This window comes from Symsagittifera roscoffensis, chromosome 5 (assembly GCF_963678635.1).
Source record: "Symsagittifera roscoffensis chromosome 5, txSymRosc1.1, whole genome shotgun sequence".
NCBI classification, from domain to species: domain Eukaryota; kingdom Metazoa; phylum Xenacoelomorpha; order Acoela; family Convolutidae; genus Symsagittifera; species Symsagittifera roscoffensis.
Genome location: NC_087066.1, coordinates 55,940,005 through 55,958,744, shown reverse-complemented (window position 1 = coordinate 55,958,744; position 18,740 = coordinate 55,940,005). Strand labels below are relative to the sequence as shown.

The following is an 18,740-nucleotide window of genomic DNA, read 5'->3' as shown; positions in this document are numbered from 1 at the left end:
ATTCAGCTGGGAAATGAAACGGTGTCTGAAGAAAAAGATGAAAAAAAGCAACCGCTGCAAATTTCAAAACATCATCTTTTTGAAAAATCTATTTTTAAATATCGCTCGCAACATATACATCATCATACACCAAACATGGATAACACAAATGTCTTTTAACTATGAAACTATAAGTAGCCCACAGGATTCATAAAATTGTTATTATGAGAAGGGACGTCTCGAGTTTCATTGCTATCTGAGTAGATCCCATGGGATGAAAAGTCTGATATTCCATTGGTTTTCGGGGTTCTCAAGCCGCGTCTTAGAGAACTGCGATTCGGGTCAAAAACCGTAGGTCTAGAGTTCGAGTCCGAGCTCTTTCTATCTTTGCTTTCGTCTATAAATGACATCCTGTCTTCAATTGAAATATCTCTGATAATGATCTCAGCAGGTGGTATTTTGGGTTTGCTTCTGGGAGTGGTAGCTGCAATGGTTGAGGTGTCCGGGGACGTTGGAGGATCCCTGCTAGTTTTGCGTGCCATGTTTACCATCTTCTCCATTTCACGGTGTCTTCTCAGTTGCAGATCATACTCTTTGTCTTTCTTCTTCATCTCGTTTATTCTCCTGAAAAACAAAAATAACTTTTTGGACAGAAAATTAGAAACAACTTATCTGATGTTCTACGATTTCAAACATGCTCCAGAAAAAAATAGTAAAGTATTGCATAATCGTTTTGTTTATGTTTACAGAAACATCAAAAAACGCATAAAAATAATTTCAAAAACGAAAGAAACCATAAGTTTTCACTTAAACTTGTTCGTTTACTCTGAAACTAAATATATAATATTGAAGGTCAACTTGGACCAACTTGTTGGTGTTGTTGAGAAACACGACGGCGTATACGACGTGGAATACTGTGATGAGTACTGCGAGGGCTACTAGTGCGCACATGTCAATCACCAGAGCCTCATCCGGTTTATCCTTGAAGGGGGAGATGAGGGCAAATATCACGGTCATCGAACAGAGAAACAACATGCCACTGAAAACAAGGTACAACATTAATAACAAGTATGGCATATCGAAACGAATTGGGACGCACACAACACACGACTTGTTTTTCCACTGGAGGTTAATTTTGTTTGAAAAGGTGACACTTATAAAAAACTCTCATTGCTGCACACGCATATTCAATTGCTAGAATTGCTTTCTCTTCCTTCTGGGAGTTAATTAAGTACCATGGACGGACATTCTCTAATGACCGAATTCTCAATTTAATTTGAGAGCAGCTGCAATTACATCAACAACCAATTGCCCCCCCCCCCCCCCCCCCCCCACGTTATAATGATGTATCTGACTAACCCTAGTATGTATATGTCGAGGTACGTGAGATAAGATATGAGTGGGAGGGTGCCTGCCACTGACAGTTTGAATGCAACTGCCACGAGAAGAAGAGTCATGGACGAGCTGATTCTGGCCATGTTCCAACTGGGGTCATAAGCGAAGATGGTAAGCGACAGTACGATCAGACTGAACATCAGCAGCACATTGTTCACCATGAAGAACCTAACACAGAAGCAAGATTAATTTACGATAACAAGACAAACATCATATCATGCTTGGAAAAGCGAACAATAGGTTCAAATTATGACAATATCGAGGCTAAACAATTAAACACTGCATCGGCATACCATTCCAGTATTTCTGAACTGGATCATATTTTTTTCTTCTTAAATAGGCCAATTTTTTATGCGTGTGTGATGAGAGGAAAGACGAAAGCTAAAAACTTCAGTAAGATAATGATAATCATTATCAAATTTTTCAAAAAATGAACTAAAAAGAGAAAAAACAAGAAACAAGGATAGCTGGTTTTTTTTAAAAATTTTGAATTATGATTGTTAGGTGGCTATCTCACAACAAATTTTGAATAAAAAAAAGGTTTGCACTCACTTGGAGCGTCGTGCCACTCTGCATCTGGCAACTATAAACCCAGCAGTGTATCCCAGTTCAATCTCGCTCTCTGGATCCTCGGGCACTTTCTCCAACTCCACATGTTTGAAAAGACTCCACTCTTGGTCGTCCTGGAAGTTAGCCACATCTAGGGTGCTCATCTTGGAGTAGTCCAGCATGAGTTCTATCTCGTTGGCATGCCAGTCACTTGACACACTGATGCTAATGTCCTGGACCTTCATAAACCATAAACTTTAGATAGCTATTTTAAGCTTGAAAAAGGTTTTAATGTGCACATTTAAATCAAACTCAAATATGATCCAGAATATGACCCGAAATTCGAAGGAAAAAATAGATGGCCTAGAAGCTTGAAAATTTTTTAGAACTATTTATGATTGACAATTTTTTAACAAAATTAAACAACTTGAGAAAATTGGATCAATGTGAAAATTTCTATTTTGCTGGGAAATCTGGTAAATAAATACCATTTTTGATAGTAGAAGTCAACCAAGTTTTTCATGATTTTAGCACCTTCACTATTCGATAGTGGAGTTTGCCTTCGATTTACCGGAAAAAAATTACCTGAACTAACAAAAATCACAAACCGCGATAAAATAATTATGAGCTGATGAAAAACTTTACTTTTCTGGCAAAAAAAAGAAAAAAATCACGACCTGTATAAGAGTCTGAACTACATTCATCGACAATTGTTCAGCACTATTAACTCGAGAACACTTAAATCAATACTTATGTAAAAGCCAGGAATAATTTTACCCTGAGGCAAAGCTGCGCTTCGCAAACAGTATTGAGAAAAAGAAAACAGCAGCTCGATAAAGTAAAATACGAAAAAAAACGCTTTGAAAAACTAAAACTTTTTTCTGTGGTAGATTCAATCCTGCCACCAGGAGATTTAGAGTCCCCTGTGCTCACGTCTGCCCCACAATCCCTAGACAATTTACTAATTTTACATAGCAGCAGCTAGATTCATATACTAAATAATGTCAATAAGATGCAGCAAAAGTGGCACCAAATAAAAATAGACACAATTTTGCAAGTAACAATTTGGAAAATAACAAACTGAAAGCATCAGCGCCAAATTTCCACGAACAAATCGGAAAGCACAAAGCCATATTATGTATAAATTATGCATTTGAAAAACTGCGAGATAGAAAAGAGTTAGAAGGCTGCATTGACTTAGAAAAATTCTGAAATCGAGTTTTCATGTTTGTTGTTTGAAACAAATAACTTTTTTGGTTCAATTGATGAATTAAAATTGCATCAATTGTGTTAACTTACTACTATTCGAATGTTAAAGCACATCAACTATGTTAACTTATTAATATTCGAATGTTAAAGCACAAGCTATGAAAAAGCTGTAAAGGTGCTTCAAAAGTGGCATCAATATTTGCGACTTAGGTTGAAAAAAAAGAAAAATTGTGTAATATAATTACAATTCAAAATCATCAAAGTAAATTACATATGGCCATAAGCCGCTTTAAATTTGAAGACAAATTCATGATTGACTTTCTTTGATAAATTTAATTCAGATTTAAAATACTGGATTATTAGGTACAGCTTTTCTCCGCTGAGAAATCCAAAAACTAAATTCCACTCTCGAAACTAGAAGCAGTTAACGTTTTTTGCCCCAATTCTACGTTCGTATTTGGATAGTGCAATTTACCTTTTTCATAGCTGAATTCATAGTCAACTCTGTTAACATTTTGGAAAGCACATCTGTGGTTATTAGAGCACTTACAGACTTAACATCTATAAAAGAGTCTTCACTACGTTCATCGACTTTTAAAAAAACTAATTCTCATATTCGAAAATATGATTCTCCGCGTAGAGAAAGGGGTTAGCCCATTGCCTTAACACTTAATACAAAAAAAACTGATTGGCTCTTCAGTGTTCCTCTGAAACCGAACGTTAACATGTCGGATCGAGAACAGATCATACAATAATCCGAACTAACGTCTCTGGGGAAATTCTCCAGTTCCATATTCTCGTAGAACACTCCCTTGATGCGCCAGTGCATGGTGATATAAGTGACATCCGGATCATCTGGATCCTGTTCGCAGCTGCGCCACTGGGTTTCCTTTCTAGTCTCCTCGAGGTTGGTGATGACCAGTTTGGGATCGAAGTCATCCTTGTCGCCATTGGAACCACACTCCCCATCGTCTCTGTCACTCACCCACGTGGCCTCTATTAACACTTCGGCCACAAAACTCTGTGCTTTAGTGTCTATATCACCTGAAAAACAAAAAGTAAAAGGATTACCAAAGTTCGATCAACTTGGCCTTGATGCTGGAATATAGGACATAATTTGGTTTCAAATTGAGATCATTACAACTTTCAGGGAAAAATAATTGTAAAAAACGGCAAGCTCACCTATTAATAAAAAACAAATTCGTATCTTGACTTCCTTGTCCATTCAATCCAATACAAGCAAGGACAACGACAGCGCCACTAAATAACTAAATTAATCTCAGCTTGCCCGCTGCAGTTGTAAAATAAATGTCAAAGCCATAATAATAACAAAACAGAATTCCTGCAAGTCAAGACATGGGAGGCCCTCGAAGCCAGTTAGAGCAATAAAGTCTGAATACCTTCAGAAAACTACCGATTTGTCATAGATGAGGACACGAACAAAACAGGATCAATGGGGCGTGAAATGGTATCAGGAAAAAGATGATGGAACGAGAAAAACAACATCTGACCATTTCTGCTAATGTCTCTTGTCACGACCGGTGCAATAAATCGAAGAGTAATTAAACAGAAACGTCCATGAGCAGACGTATCGCAAGAAAACGAAACAAAAAATATGAAATTATTACAGCTTTTTAAAAATAATTATGTTTAAGGAGGAGCAAAAAAAAGAAAATGCAAGAGTAGAAAATAAAAGCAAAAGGAAAGAAATATCAACCAGATGATAAAAGTATGTAAAATGGGGTACGGTGACAACTCTTAGCAGAAGATAAATCGAGCCAAAACTGAGACAACTAAAGCTATTTGCCTGAAGCGACAATTGACACAAAAAGTTGATTACCATAAAGTTGTAATAAACGCTCAGTTTTTTCATCTATTATTTTGATCTGTGCAAAAACCTCGAACCTTGATCGAGTCACAAGCCCGCTGAGGTGTGGCCATTTGGAAGTTAACGAGGGACAAATACACATCCAACTTTTTATAGCACAATAAGTTAACGCAGGACAATAACGCATCCAATTTCATAAAAAAGCTTTTAGTGCGTTTTTTTTTCTTGCCAATTTTCTTGTGTTGCGCGCATTAGTAAGTTAAAAATACACCGATGGTTCATTTTATTCCGGAACATGAAACCCATCCACCCACCATCTCAATTCGATCCCCTAAAAGTTTTCTTGTCTTGAACAAGCACCTCCTCCTAATTGCATGCCCGTTTAGGCCCATAGTATGCTCGGTTAGTTAAAAACACTGCGCAATATGGATATTACATCTAAATATGACACCTTAAAAGGTAAAAGGAAGGGAACAAAAAATGATCAACTTTGCTTGGACATATATTGAATCCGAAAAATAACCCCTCCCCCTCGAACAAAACGCACGAACAAACTTTATTTTCACCTTGTTTATGTGGAATTGCATTCGAATGCTGTTAATGACCTAAATTAATGTATTTTCAATCGATTTTCTCATTCAACCTGTTTATTTTGTATAAACCAAGCCTATACTCAAAATTATCCCCTCTAAATCGATTAGGGGAGGGGGGATATTTTACAATTTATCCAAATTTTAGGTAGGTTTGAAGTATGTCACTCCGGTATACGGAACTAACAAAATAAAAACAAATAGGCTTCGTCGGCATGTTGAGTTTCTTGTCTGCCAACTCTTGATAGTATGTTGAATACACCATTCTGAGACAGCTTTTACTGTTGAAAAACGTCGCGCAAAACAAAAGAAAAAGGAGAGCTTCCTTTCATCAAGATGCCTTAACGAAAATTTAGTTTGTATAGTCAGCACAATTTAAGGCAACAGAAATAAGAAATAACAAAAATATCAACAAAAATAGTTCAACAAAATTAGGACTATTCAGTACTTAAATGATTTTGACAACCAAATTCAGACGAAAAAATTATACGGTGAAAAATAAGCCTGAGTTTACGAGCATATCATTGAATAACATATCACCTTAACCCATGGAAGTCGTTGCCCAAAAAGAAAGAAAACATTAATATCGATCTTTTATTTGGTGCTTTTAATTAACTTTCAGGAAAATTTATGTTACAATCTCTTCTACTCAAAACAGTCCCCGTAAAAATTATTCGTTCATACATTTTAGAACATCGGAAAAAAATTTGACTGCTCAGCTTAATTATTTGCGACGAGAACACATTTCAAATCTCGAAACGTGAACCAAAAGTTTTTATTCAAATCTTCAAAAGAAATTTGCAAAAAAACAAGACTGCGCGTATATCAGGGCGAAGGCCTGAATATTCCGACTTCATTTTAATGCCAATTTTGAAGTTTTGTAGTTAAGAAACTGACGAAACAATCGGAAAAAAAAGTTTTATTTTTAAAATTTGTTTCGTCAACTGATCCTCATAAAGGGATGTAAACTATAAAGCGATGAATTTAGCGGCTTGTATTCTAATATTAGGACCAATAACTTGGCTCAATTCAGTTTGAAACGCATCAGCCTGCCCGTTATTCATTTAACAAGAACGCAATAATTGGCGTTAGTTCTCCCAAATTGGTAAAAACTATCCATTTTGAAAAACCCGTACCTAATGAAAAAGGATCACACGTAAAAAAAATATTTTTGAATTTGAGCTCTAGGAAACAATATGTTTCAGATGTTGTAAAAATTACATCAAAAATACATCATAAATGAATATCTCTTCTTTCTCAAAATACAATCACTTAGATGCCATCATGATCTTTTAATTAGACAGACTAAAAAAAACGCTCCAGTATTGATAGCTTTATGTGAAACATGGCTAACTGATAATGATTCAACAGGACTTTACACCATTGATTGCTATCAGACAATCATTACCAAAAACAGGTTTGGTAAAAAGGGAGGGGGTATTGCTTGCTTTGTTAAAAAATGGTTTAACGGCTTTTTCAAAAAGCTTTGATAATGATATTGAACATCTAATGATAACTATTGAAATTAATCATTTGAAAAAGCACTTCTGCGTATTATACAAACCACCATCAATGAATCAGGATACTTTTTTGTTGAATTTGGATTCCTTACTTCATGATTTATCTCAGATCAAAGAAGAAATACTATTTTGCGGTGATCTTGATTGATATCTTGATAAGTTCATCTTTTTTAGTTGACTATAAAAAGTTACTCCTATCATTCGGTTTGAAGATGTTGAACGAAGAACCTACTGGAGAAACTTCCCATAGCTCATCATGTATCGATCATATTTTTGCAAATATGCCTCACGAGGTATCAACATTGAAATGCACTATCAGTGATCACTACCCCCTGCTGGTTAACACTTATCTACAAAGGAATTTTGAAATTAATACTCCTAGAGAATATCCAGATCTCAAATGTTAATTGAATGAGACTACGGCATGTAAGCTGCTTTTTTCTATTCAATCATCGCTTATCAAAAGCTTTTGACAACCTGGATACTTTTTCTTTGGTAATAATTGCTAGAATATTGGTTGATATTTGTAACCTTTGTCCTGAAAAAACTGTCACACGGAACAAAAAAATCGCAGTCTTGGGTAACTCTCGAATTGAAAAAACAATTTAGAAAACGAGATAAACTAACCACAAAACTCGTAAATTTGTCAATCGGTTGATGCGTAATACCAGGAGAAACTATTATGATAGAAAAATCAACTTGCAAGGCAATGCAAAAACGCTTTTCAACACGCTTTTAAGGAAGTTTCCGGAAAAGTTCTTCGGTTTTTAGTAAAATTGATGTTGATGATTTCAACAACTTTTTTGTGCAAGTCGGTCACCGACATACTTTGTAATTTTACTTCTGTAGACATAAAAGCAAAAAAAAAATTGTTTTTTTTTATCCCACTGATGAGTCAGAAGTTTCTATTGTTATAGAAAAATTGAAAAACAAAACGTCCGACGGTCATGATGGCATCAATAATAGGACGGTCAAATTTTGTGCACCAATAATATTGCCATTCTTAACTTTTTGCTTTAACCAATGCTTTATTGCTGGCGTTTTTCCAAACATTTCTAAAATTGCAAAATTACTACCATTTTATAAAACGGGAAAACAGGTAGAGCCAAACGGTTTTTGACCCATAAGTTTACTAAGTACTTCCAGCAAAATTTTTGAAAAAATAATACACATTCGCATGATTAAATTTTTTATCAAAATGCAAGCTTTTGGAGCCTGAACAGTTTGGGTTCTGGCGCAGATATTCTTGTGTGCATGCAATAACTTCCGCAATCGATATAATGCGTCACTGTATAGATAAAAAATCAGGATTGGCAGGTTTTGTAGATCTTAAAAAGGCTTTTGACACAATTGATCACTCCATTTTACTATCCAAATTAGATCTCTATGGGTTCCGCGGTAAAACAAACACTTTTCTGCAGTCTTATTTAACCAATCGTAAACAGTATGTATCTTTTTGTGGAAAAACTCTCAATTAAAGAGTACTACAATCGGAGTTATTACAATCCTCAAGGATCTGTCTAAGGTCCACTGCTGTTTTTACTTTATATTAACGTCATGCCTAAGAAATTAAGAAAAGCTCAATTTGTCTGTTTGCTAATGATACAACGATTCTTACCACGGTCAGAAACAATTCGATAGATAAAAATTTTAATCAGGACCTTACATCAATTGAAAATTGGTACACAAATAATAGAAAAACCATCAATATTGATAAAACGCATGTATTCGGAGGGAGTTCAAAAGAATCTGAAATATTTTTGGGTAATCAGAAACTTAATGATAAGAACTCCTTCAAGAAACTTGGGGTTGTGGTAGATAATCAGCTCTGTTTTAGGCAACACATAGATCATGTTTGTAAAAAGTTAGCTTAATTTAATGGAATTCTTTATAAAGCCAGAAATGTTTTTTTCTGGGACATTTCTTCTTAGATTTTATCAAGTTTATGCAAAACCTTTAATATCATACGGCATCTTTGTTTATGGATGTGCGTACAAGTCAAATTTAAGCAAAATTTTTATAATGCAAAAGCAAATTCTTAGAACTATTTCCTTTCTGCGCGAATTTGATCACATTACCGAAAAATTTTCACAACATAGTATTGATACCGTTTTTGACTTGTTTCTAGATACTGTTTTTAAAGAAGTTATTTATCAAACACTTGGTAAATCGCCATTAAAGTTTTTGAATTTCAATCAACTAAATAACTGGAAACAAACACGTGCCCGTATCTTGAGAATGTTACGTTTAAAATCTGTTAGATCTAACTGCTTATTACAACCGGTTAGCGTTAAAGTGCTCAAGTTTTACAATGTTTTTCGGCTAATAGTCTTTTTCCAGAGAACTTGAAAGATCAAAATCTCAATTGAACTCATATTTACAAAACACTAAACGTAATTTTGTCACAGATAATTCTGAACTCCTTCACCTGATATTTGACAAGTGATCTAATTCCTGCCTTTTCGTTCTCCTCAACTTATTCTGTAAAAGTCTACCTTATGAGACGTCTCCTCGAGGGGCCTTAGGGCCAGTGAGCTCGATCCCTGTGAGTATCTTATGACTGATGCTTGTTAGTTATATGTGCTCACTAAATAATTCAAACTTCAAACTACGAGTCGAAAATTGCCTGAATAAAAAACGACATAAGCATAAAAATTCCGCAATTTCTTCGGAAGTCGGAACAAAAAAAGTGATATTGATTTTTTAAAACTCAATCGCAGTACATATTTCTAATGGAGTTGGAGGGCAAATCGTTACAGACGATGATTCGTAACAAGCGATATGTAAGGGTCAAAATTGATAGGATACGTTTTTATACCACGATATTGGCCAGTATCTATTTCTTGCTCCGCTTACAATCGGCACGACTTATTTAGTGCGCGTGATTCAGCGTTTGCCGCTTGATAAATTTCATGCAAAACGAAGGCTGATTTTTCTTTTTAGCAATCTGATGGTCAAAATGATATTTAAAAAAAACGAAGTGAGGCAGGATAACAGAACCATTCAGCTATAAATAAGGGATAGAATAACAAAAGAAAGAAAAAAAAACAGTATCCCCGCGTACCGAGACCAGTTTTACTACCAATTGAGAAGATAGCGTAGCCTAAATATAGCTCGGAGGCAATTCTGCTTGAGAACCTATTCGAGGTTGGCCGACTTGCAAGAAGTTCGAGGCGGTCGTATAGTGGTTACAGTCCCCTAGAAGAAATATATTATTATCAAAAAAAAAATTAACACAACATATGAGAGATGAGTACTTGACGAGGAAGCGTCAAATACTAGGAGACCATTATGCTAACACTATTTGTTTCAAATAATTTTTGATGCAGACAGTTATTATAAAAGCCGGTAAAATTTATGCTTTGATGCATCTCTTTACCTAGAAAGGAAATTTGAATGCTCTTTTCAAAAATGAATTAAAAAGATGTAAAAATTCACTTAAACGACCAAAAACCTAATTTGATGATACTGGATCAATAGGATCAACTTTTATTTCACTGGGAAATCTGATAGTTTCCATTTTCGAAATCAGAAGTCGCTCACGTTTTTCGTGATCTTTACATTTTTGCTGTTCGAAAATTGAGTTTGCCTTCCTATTAACAATGGAAATGCACTGAACTTTAAAAGAAATCAAAAGTCAAACCGCGAAAAATCAAAATTGAGCGTGAACAAATTTTAAGACTTTTCCTGAAAAAATCACGGAGACCTATATAAGAGTACTCACAACATTCCATTCATTACTCTTAAAAAGTAATTCAATTTGAGCGTTCCGCTTGCATGACGTCCTGTGATGGTTTGCTTCTAAGCTCCCAAGATAATCGATTCATATTCACACTGAACCAACATATTGTACCAAAGTAGCGTGGGAGGTAAACCAAATCAACTTCATAAATACACCCCTTAAAAGGTATCATTCCAAAAACAAAATGATTGCAATTACAACTATCACAGGAACGGGACCTCCAAAGCCAAAGATTTAATCGGTTACTCTAACTCATTAAACAGACGGCCCTTTTATGTTCTGATCGAGTTGCTCCGAGTATCCGAGAGCCAATAATCCTTCTCACATCGTTTTACGGTATTTCAAACAATGCGTCATTAGTTGCCACGTCAAAACAGATACAACCCAATGTCTAAATGGCGAGAAATGACCAAATTGGTGTGTTAAACAAACAGTTAAAATAGATGACAATTTGCGCAACTAAGTTTTTATTTACTACGAGTGGCCTAGAGCAAGTAACAAAAGAAGCCATTCATTATTTTTGAAACCTATCTAAAAAAACAGCCGAACAATTTCAGTCGATTGAAATCTTGCCTAAAGAAAAGCTTTGTATCAATTCTACTCTCAACTCTCAATTTGAACTTGACCTGAACGGAAGTGATAAGAGACCGGAGCATAATGGATGAAGATTTGATGAGACTTCTGTTGGAACAGGGAACCGTTGGGGGCGGATTCGGAGTTTGAAATCCGGAAAAGTCAACAGAAGTAAGACGATGAAGACCACAGATATAACTAACTGAGTAGCTGAAAGCATCATCGCAGTTTGAGAGACAATGACAGTTGTTGTAGTATTGTCTAAGGGCATTAGATAGCTTACTAAGCGATAAATTTAGCTTTATATTTAGCAGGATTATTTTAGATTATGATTAAAAATTTTAGATACATTAGCTGTAGACGAAGATAAATTCGTTAATTTATATCAATTCTGATCATTAAGATGATACATTTTAGTTGATAGGTTCTGACCGACTATTAGAAATTTACTATCCATCATACTTTTTTCGATTTCACACGAGTCTTTGGAAGAGTACACTGAGTCCAAAAAAGTTCATGCGGCAAGATTAGTTAATGGGTTTGATAGCAACCATAAGAAAATAGAAACAAGAATAGCCAGCCGTTCCTGTGCAAATAGCACAGGAAGTTTCGACCACAACAAAAAAAAGTTCTGTTTGAAAACTGGGATGTTTTTTTTTGTTGGTTCGGCTAGGAGCGAATCTGAACTTAAGCCAAGAAAATAGATACAGTCGACTTATAAGTAAAAGACGTCCATTTGACCCCAGTTTTTATCAAAAACATTAATCGAAAACCAAAAAAAAATGATGACAATTTTGTAACTTTTCAACCTTTTCTTTTTCGTTTGTTTTAGGACTTTTTTGATGTCAAGAAGGCGCGAAAAAGCGTCAGAAACTAATATCCCTGGAGTAAAAGTAATTTTGGTTCGTCTTACTTTCGTAATATAGGCCTGCTCGCTCGCTGTATTTGCTCGAAATTAGACCAAAAATCAAAATATTTCAGCCGATTTTATCTACCTTGACAAATTGTTAGGATATTTTTAAGGGGGTTCGAATCACAAATGCCAGGGCTTTAATATGATATATCAATCAGCCGTTTCCGACAATTATTTTTGACACCTAATTTTTCGTGGATAAAAAAAAGAGAAAAAACCAAAACACACCCGAAGACAAAGTCCCTCCCCACTTTCAAGGGTCGGAACAAAAAGAAAACAAACGCGCAAAAATAACGCGTGAAAACAAATAAATCAAGAACACTGGATTAACTGATTGTTGGCTCTTCCCTTCAACGCCCAAGCGGAAAATAGGCCCCAAAAACAAAAACATCACTGTTTGAAGAGAAGGCTATTTTAATGCTGCTAACAGCCTTAAAAACCATAATCGAGACAGAAATGTGTCAATAGACAAAAAGTGATTAAAAAGTTTGGATTAAAGATTTAAAAAACTTTATTTGGAAGAATAACAATTTACGAGGTACAAAACAAATATACATAAACAAAAATTATATCTAAACTATATATCACCATAAGGCTCTTTGAATTTAAAAAATCCTTTTTTTCGTCATTAAAACGTAATTATGAATTGAATTTGAAAGAAATCGAAAATCACACCGCGAAAAATCAAAATTGAGCGCAAAAAACATGTAAGATTTTTACCTAGTATGTACAGTACAAGCATAGCCATCAGAAGGTTGAAACGTGTAAAAGAAAAAATCAAAAAAAAATTTGAACTTTCGAATTTCGAAGACAAAATATATCAAGTTAAATGATATATTTCTAGAAAAATTGATGATACATTTTTCGAAAAAATTAAACTAATTCAAGAAAACTGCTTCTAATGAGCAATTTTATTTATTCCGCTTGGAAACTTAAGAAGACAGTTGGAAAAAAGCCAGGAAACGCAAGGAGACAGAAAAAATTGACGAAATTAAAAAAAGCTTTGTCTTTCGAACTTCAAAAAACATGCCCTTGAAGCTCTTTATTTTCACAAAAAAATCGAGTACACTTTTTGGATAAAATAAATCCAGTTTGTGAAAACTGGATCATTAAGTAAACCTTTTTATTAGGCTGAAAAACCTGGAAATAAAAATCCAAGAAACTAAAAGTCGATCACGAACACTTTTGATGCTTGATAGTTGAACTTGCCTTCATTTCGACAAAAGAAAACACAAAACGAATCAAATTTGAACGTGGACAAAATTTAAGATATTTCTAAAAAAGCACAAAAAAATCATGACTGGTAAACGCGTCTTCACTACGTTCATGGACGCTTGAAATTAAAATACATTTTTGAAACCCGAAGTCATTCATGTTTTCCGTGAGGTGAGAGCAATCAACAGCGACTTGCGAAGGAAAACAAGTTCAGAGAAAAATAAAACATAGCCAACAGAAAGTTGGAAAAGAGACAATGAACCCAAGAAAACAAAAAACTGCCTTTATTTTGCAAAAAAAAGCAAATTCCAAATTTCCAATTAAAACATATGCCTTTAAGCTCTTCGAGTTCCAACAACAATTTATAATTGACACTGTTTTGATAAACTAACTCTATTTGAAAAAAAAACTTGATAAAAAGGTAAAGTTTTTATTCCGCAGCGAAATAGGAATAATAAAAACTTGAATATTTAACTCAGTACGCTCCAGAGAAACTGGCATCAAACACAAATAGACACATTTTGCATATAACAATTTGGAATATAATAAACTGAAGTCATCCAACTACCTTTATAATGTAATAAATTGGAAAGCATAGAGCCAAATTATGTATAAATTATGCATTTCAAAAAAATTGCGAGATAGATTGATTTTGAAAATTTCTATAATCGAGTATCGAGTTTTTTACGATTTTACTTTTGTTTGAAACCGATAATTTTTTTTTCGGTTAATTTGAGGAATTAAAAATGCAATAACTGATTTACCACTTACAATTCGAATGTCAAAGCACAAGCTCTCAAAAAGCCGCACAGGTGCCACAAAAAATGGCACCAATTTGACTTAGGTTGGAAAAAAGAATAGTCGTACTATTACACTACACTCGCTAAAGCACATAGCTAAATTACGTGTAAAAGTAATTTTGGTTCGTCTTACTTTCGTAATATAGGCCTGCTCGCTCGCTGTCTTTGCTCGAAATTAGACCAAAAATCAAAATATTTCAGCCGATTTTATCTACCTTGACAAATTGTTAGGATATTTTTAAGGGGGTTCGAATCACAAATGCCAGGGCTTTAATATGATATATCAATCAGCCGTTTCCGACAATTATTTTTGACACCTAATTTTTCGTGGATAAAAAAAGAGAAAAAACCAAAACACACTCGAAGACAAAGTCCCTCCCCACTTTCAAGGGTCGGAACAAAAAAAAACAAACACGCAAAAATAACGCGTGAAAACAAATAAATCAAGAACACTGGATTAACTGATTGTTGGCTCTTCCCTTCAACGCCCAAGCGGAAAATAGGCCCCAAAAACAAAAACATCACTGTTTGAAGAGAAGGCTATTTTAATGCTGCTAACAGCCTTAAAAACCATAACCGAGACAGAAATGTGTCAATAGACAAAAAGTGATTAAAAAGTTTGGATTAAAGATTAAAAAAACTTTATTTGGGAGAATAACAATTTACGAGGTACAAAACAAATATACATAAACAAAAATTATATCTAAACTATATATCACCATAAGGCTCTTTGAATTTAAAAAATCCTTTTTTTCGTCATTAAAAACGTAATTATGAATTGAATTTGAAAGAAATCGAAAATCACACCGCGAAAAATCAAAATTGAGCGCAAAAAACATGTAAGATTTTTACCTACTATGTACAGTACAAGCATAGCCATCAGAAGGTTGAAACGTGTAAAAGAAAAAATCAAAAAAAAAATTTGAACTTTCGAATTTCGAAGACAAAATATATCAAGTTAAATGATATATTTCTAGAAAAATTGATGATATATTTTTCGAAAAAATTAAACTAATTCAAGAAAACTGCTTCTAATGAGCAATTTTATTTATTCCACTTGGAAACTTAAGAAGACAGTTGGAAAAAAGCCAGGAAACGCAAGGAGACAGAAAAAATTGACTAAATTAAAAAAAGCTTTGTCTTTCGAACTTCAAAAAACATGCCCTTGAAGCTCTTTATTTTCACAAAAAAATCGAGTACACTTTTTGGATAAAATAAATCCAGTTTGTGAAAACTGGATCATTAAGTAAACCTTTTTATTAGGCTGAAAAACCTGGAAATTAAAATCCAAGAAAGTAAAAGTCGATCACGAACACTTTTGATGCTTGATAGTTGAACTTGCCTTCATTTCGACAAAAGAAAACACAAAAAGAAACAAATTTGAACGTGGACAAAATTTAAGATATTTCTAAAAAAGCACAAAAAAATCATGACTTGTAAAAGCGTCTTCACTACGTTCATGGACGCTTGAAATTAAAATACATTTTTGAAACCCGAAGTCATTCATGTTTTCCGTGAGGTGAGAGCAACCAACAGCGACTTGCGAAGGAAAACAAGTTCAGAGAAAAATAAAACATAGCCAACAGAAAGTTGGAAAAGAGACAATGAACCCAAGAAAACAAAAAACTGCCTTTATTTTGCAAAAAAAAATACAAATTCCAAATTTCCAATTAAAACATATGCCTTTAAGCTCTTCGAGTTCCAACAACAATTTATAATTGACACTGTTTTGATAAACTAACTCTATTTGAAAAAAAAACTTGATAAAAAGGTAAAGTTTTTATTCCGCAGTGAAATAGGAATAATAAAAACTTGAATATTTAACTCAGTACGCTCCAGAGAAACTAATTTTTCGTGGATAAAAAAAAGAGAAAAAACCAAAACACACCCGAAGACAAAGTCCCTCCCCACTTTCAAGGGTCGGAAAAAAAAAACAAACGCGCAAAAATAACGCGTGAAAACAAATAAATCAAGAACACTGGATTAACTGATTGTTGGCTCTTCCCTTCAACGCCCAAGCGGAAAATAGGCCCCAAAAACAAAAACATCACTGTTTGAAGAGAAGGCTATTTTAATGCTGCTAACAGCCTTAAAAACCATAATCGAGACAGAAATGTGTCAATAGACAAAAAGTGATTAAAAAGTTTGGATTAAAGATTAAAAAAACTTTATTTGGAAGAATAACAATTTACGAGGTACAAAACAAATATACATAAACAAAAATTATATCTAAACTATATATCACCATAAGGCTCTTTGAATTTAAAAAATCCTTTTTTTCGTCATTAAAACGTAATTATGAATTGAATTTGAAAGAAATCGAAAATCACACCGCGAAAAATCAAAATTGAGCGCAAAAAACATGTAAGATTTTTACCTAGTATGTACAGTACAAGCATAGCCATCAGAAGGTTGAAACGTGTAAAAGAAAAAATCAAAAAAAAATTTGAACTTTCGAATTTCGAAGACAAAATATATCAAGTTAAATGATATATTTCTAGAAAAATTGATGATACATTTTTCGAAAAAATTAAACTAATTCAAGAAAACTGCTTCTAATGAGCAATTTTATTTATTCCGCTTGGAAACTTAAGAAGACAGTTGGAAAAAAGCCAGGAAACGCAAGGAGACAGAAAAAATTGACGAAATTAAAAAAAGCTTTGTCTTTCGAACTTCAAAAAACATGCCCTTGAAGCTCTTTATTTTCACAAAAAAATCGAGTACACTTTTTGGATAAAATAAATCCAGTTTGTGAAAACTGGATCATTAAGTAAACCTTTTTATTAGGCTGAAAAACCTGGAAATAAAAATCCAAGAAACTAAAAGTCGATCACGAACACTTTTGATGCTTGATAGTTGAACTTGCCTTCATTTCGACAAAAGAAAACACAAAAAGAATCAAATTTGAACGTGGACAAAATTTAAGATATTTCTAAAAAAGCACAAAAAAATCATGACTGGTAAACGCGTCTTCACTACGTTCATGGACGCTTGAAATTAAAATACATTTTTGAAACCCGAAGTCATTCATGTTTTCCGTGAGGTGAGAGCAATCAACAGCGACTTGCGAAGGAAAACAAGTTCAGAGAAAAATAAAACATAGCCAACAGAAAGTTGGAAAAGAGACAATGAACCCAAGAAAACAAAAAACTGCCTTTATTTTGCAAAAAAAAGCAAATTCCAAATTTCCAATTAAAACATATGCCTTTAAGCTCTTCGAGTTCCAACAACAATTTATAATTGACACTGTTTTGATAAACTAACTCTATTTGAAAAAAAAACTTGATAAAAAGGTAAAGTTTTTATTCCGCAGCGAAATAGGAATAATAAAAACTTGAATATTTAACTCAGTACGCTCCAGAGAAACTGGCATCAAACACAAATAGACACATTTTGCATATAACAATTTGGAATATAATAAACTGAAGTCATCCAACTACCTTTATAATGTAATAAATTGGAAAGCATAGAGCCAAATTATGTATAAATTATGCATTTCAAAAAAATTGCGAGATAGATTGATTTTGAAAATTTCTATAATCGAGTATCGAGTTTTTTACGATTTTACTTTTGTTTGAAACCGATAATTTTTTTTTTCGGTTAATTTGAGGAATTAAAAATGCAATAACTGATTTACCACTTACAATTCGAATGTCAAAGCACAAGCTCTCAAAAAGCCGCACAGGTGCCACAAAAAATGGCACCAATTTGACTTAGGTTGGAAAAAAGAATAGTCGTACTATTACACTACACTCGCTAAAGCACATAGCTAAATTACGTGTAAAAGTAATTTTGGTTCGTCTTACTTTCGTAATATAGGCCTGCTCGCTCGCTGTCTTTGCTCGAAATTAGACCAAAAATCAAAATATTTCAGCCGATTTTATCTACCTTGACAAATTGTTAGGATATTTTTAAGGGGGTTCGAATCACAAATGCCAGGGCTTTAATATGATATATCAATCAGCCGTTTCCGACAATTATTTTTGACACCTAATTTTTCGTGGATAAAAAAAGAGAAAAAACCAAAACACACTCGAAGACAAAGTCCCTCCCCACTTTCAAGGGTCGGAACAAAAAAAAACAAACACGCAAAAATAACGCGTGAAAACAAATAAATCAAGAACACTGGATTAACTGATTGTTGGCTCTTCCCTTCAACGCCCAAGCGGAAAATAGGCCCCAAAAACAAAAACATCACTGTTTGAAGAGAAGGCTATTTTAATGCTGCTAACAGCCTTAAAAACCATAACCGAGACAGAAATGTGTCAATAGACAAAAAGTGATTAAAAAGTTTGGATTAAAGATTAAAAAAACTTTATTTGGAAGAATAACAATTTACGAGGTACAAAACAAATATACATAAACAAAAATTATATCTAAACTATATATCACCATAAGGCTCTTTGAATTTAAAAAATCCTTTTTTT

At 33.8% G+C, this 18,740-nt stretch overlaps 1 protein-coding gene across 2 annotated transcripts; it reads right to left on the bottom strand.

Moving 5' to 3' along the window:
* Positions 1-97: 97 nt before the first annotated feature.
* Positions 98-11,829, bottom strand: LOC134845567 (uncharacterized). Of its 2 annotated transcripts, none has more exons than XM_063862514.1 (6): positions 10,795-11,829; positions 3,899-4,176; positions 1,927-2,162; positions 1,339-1,542; positions 848-1,018; positions 98-603 (listed from the first exon to the last, which is right to left on the bottom strand). In XM_063862514.1, the coding sequence occupies exons 1-6, from the start codon at positions 10,802-10,804 to the stop codon at positions 168-170; spliced, it is 1,335 nt and encodes a 444-aa protein (XP_063718584.1). In that variant the 5' UTR covers positions 10,805-11,829; the 3' UTR covers positions 98-167. The 2 variants fall into 2 exon arrangements, with proteins under 2 accessions (XP_063718584.1, XP_063718582.1); XM_063862512.1 differs by lacking the exon at positions 10,795-11,829 and adding an exon at positions 4,315-4,711.
* Between the last annotated feature and the right edge of the window lie 6,911 nt (positions 11,830-18,740).

Bases quoted from the DNA above. Each gene is read 5' to 3' on its own strand.
- LOC134845567 (XM_063862512.1), bottom strand. From the start codon at position 4,357: ATGGACAAGGAAGTCAAGATACGAATTTGTTTTTTATTAATAG. The intron at 2,163-3,898 runs GTTAGTTCGGAT...TGGTTTATGAAG, and splicing joins TGGAGAATTTCCCCAGAGAC to GTCCAGGACATTAGCATCAG. The intron at 1,019-1,338 runs GTTAGTCAGATA...CCTTGTTTTCAG, and splicing joins CTCGACATATACATACTAGG to TGGCATGTTGTTTCTCTGTT.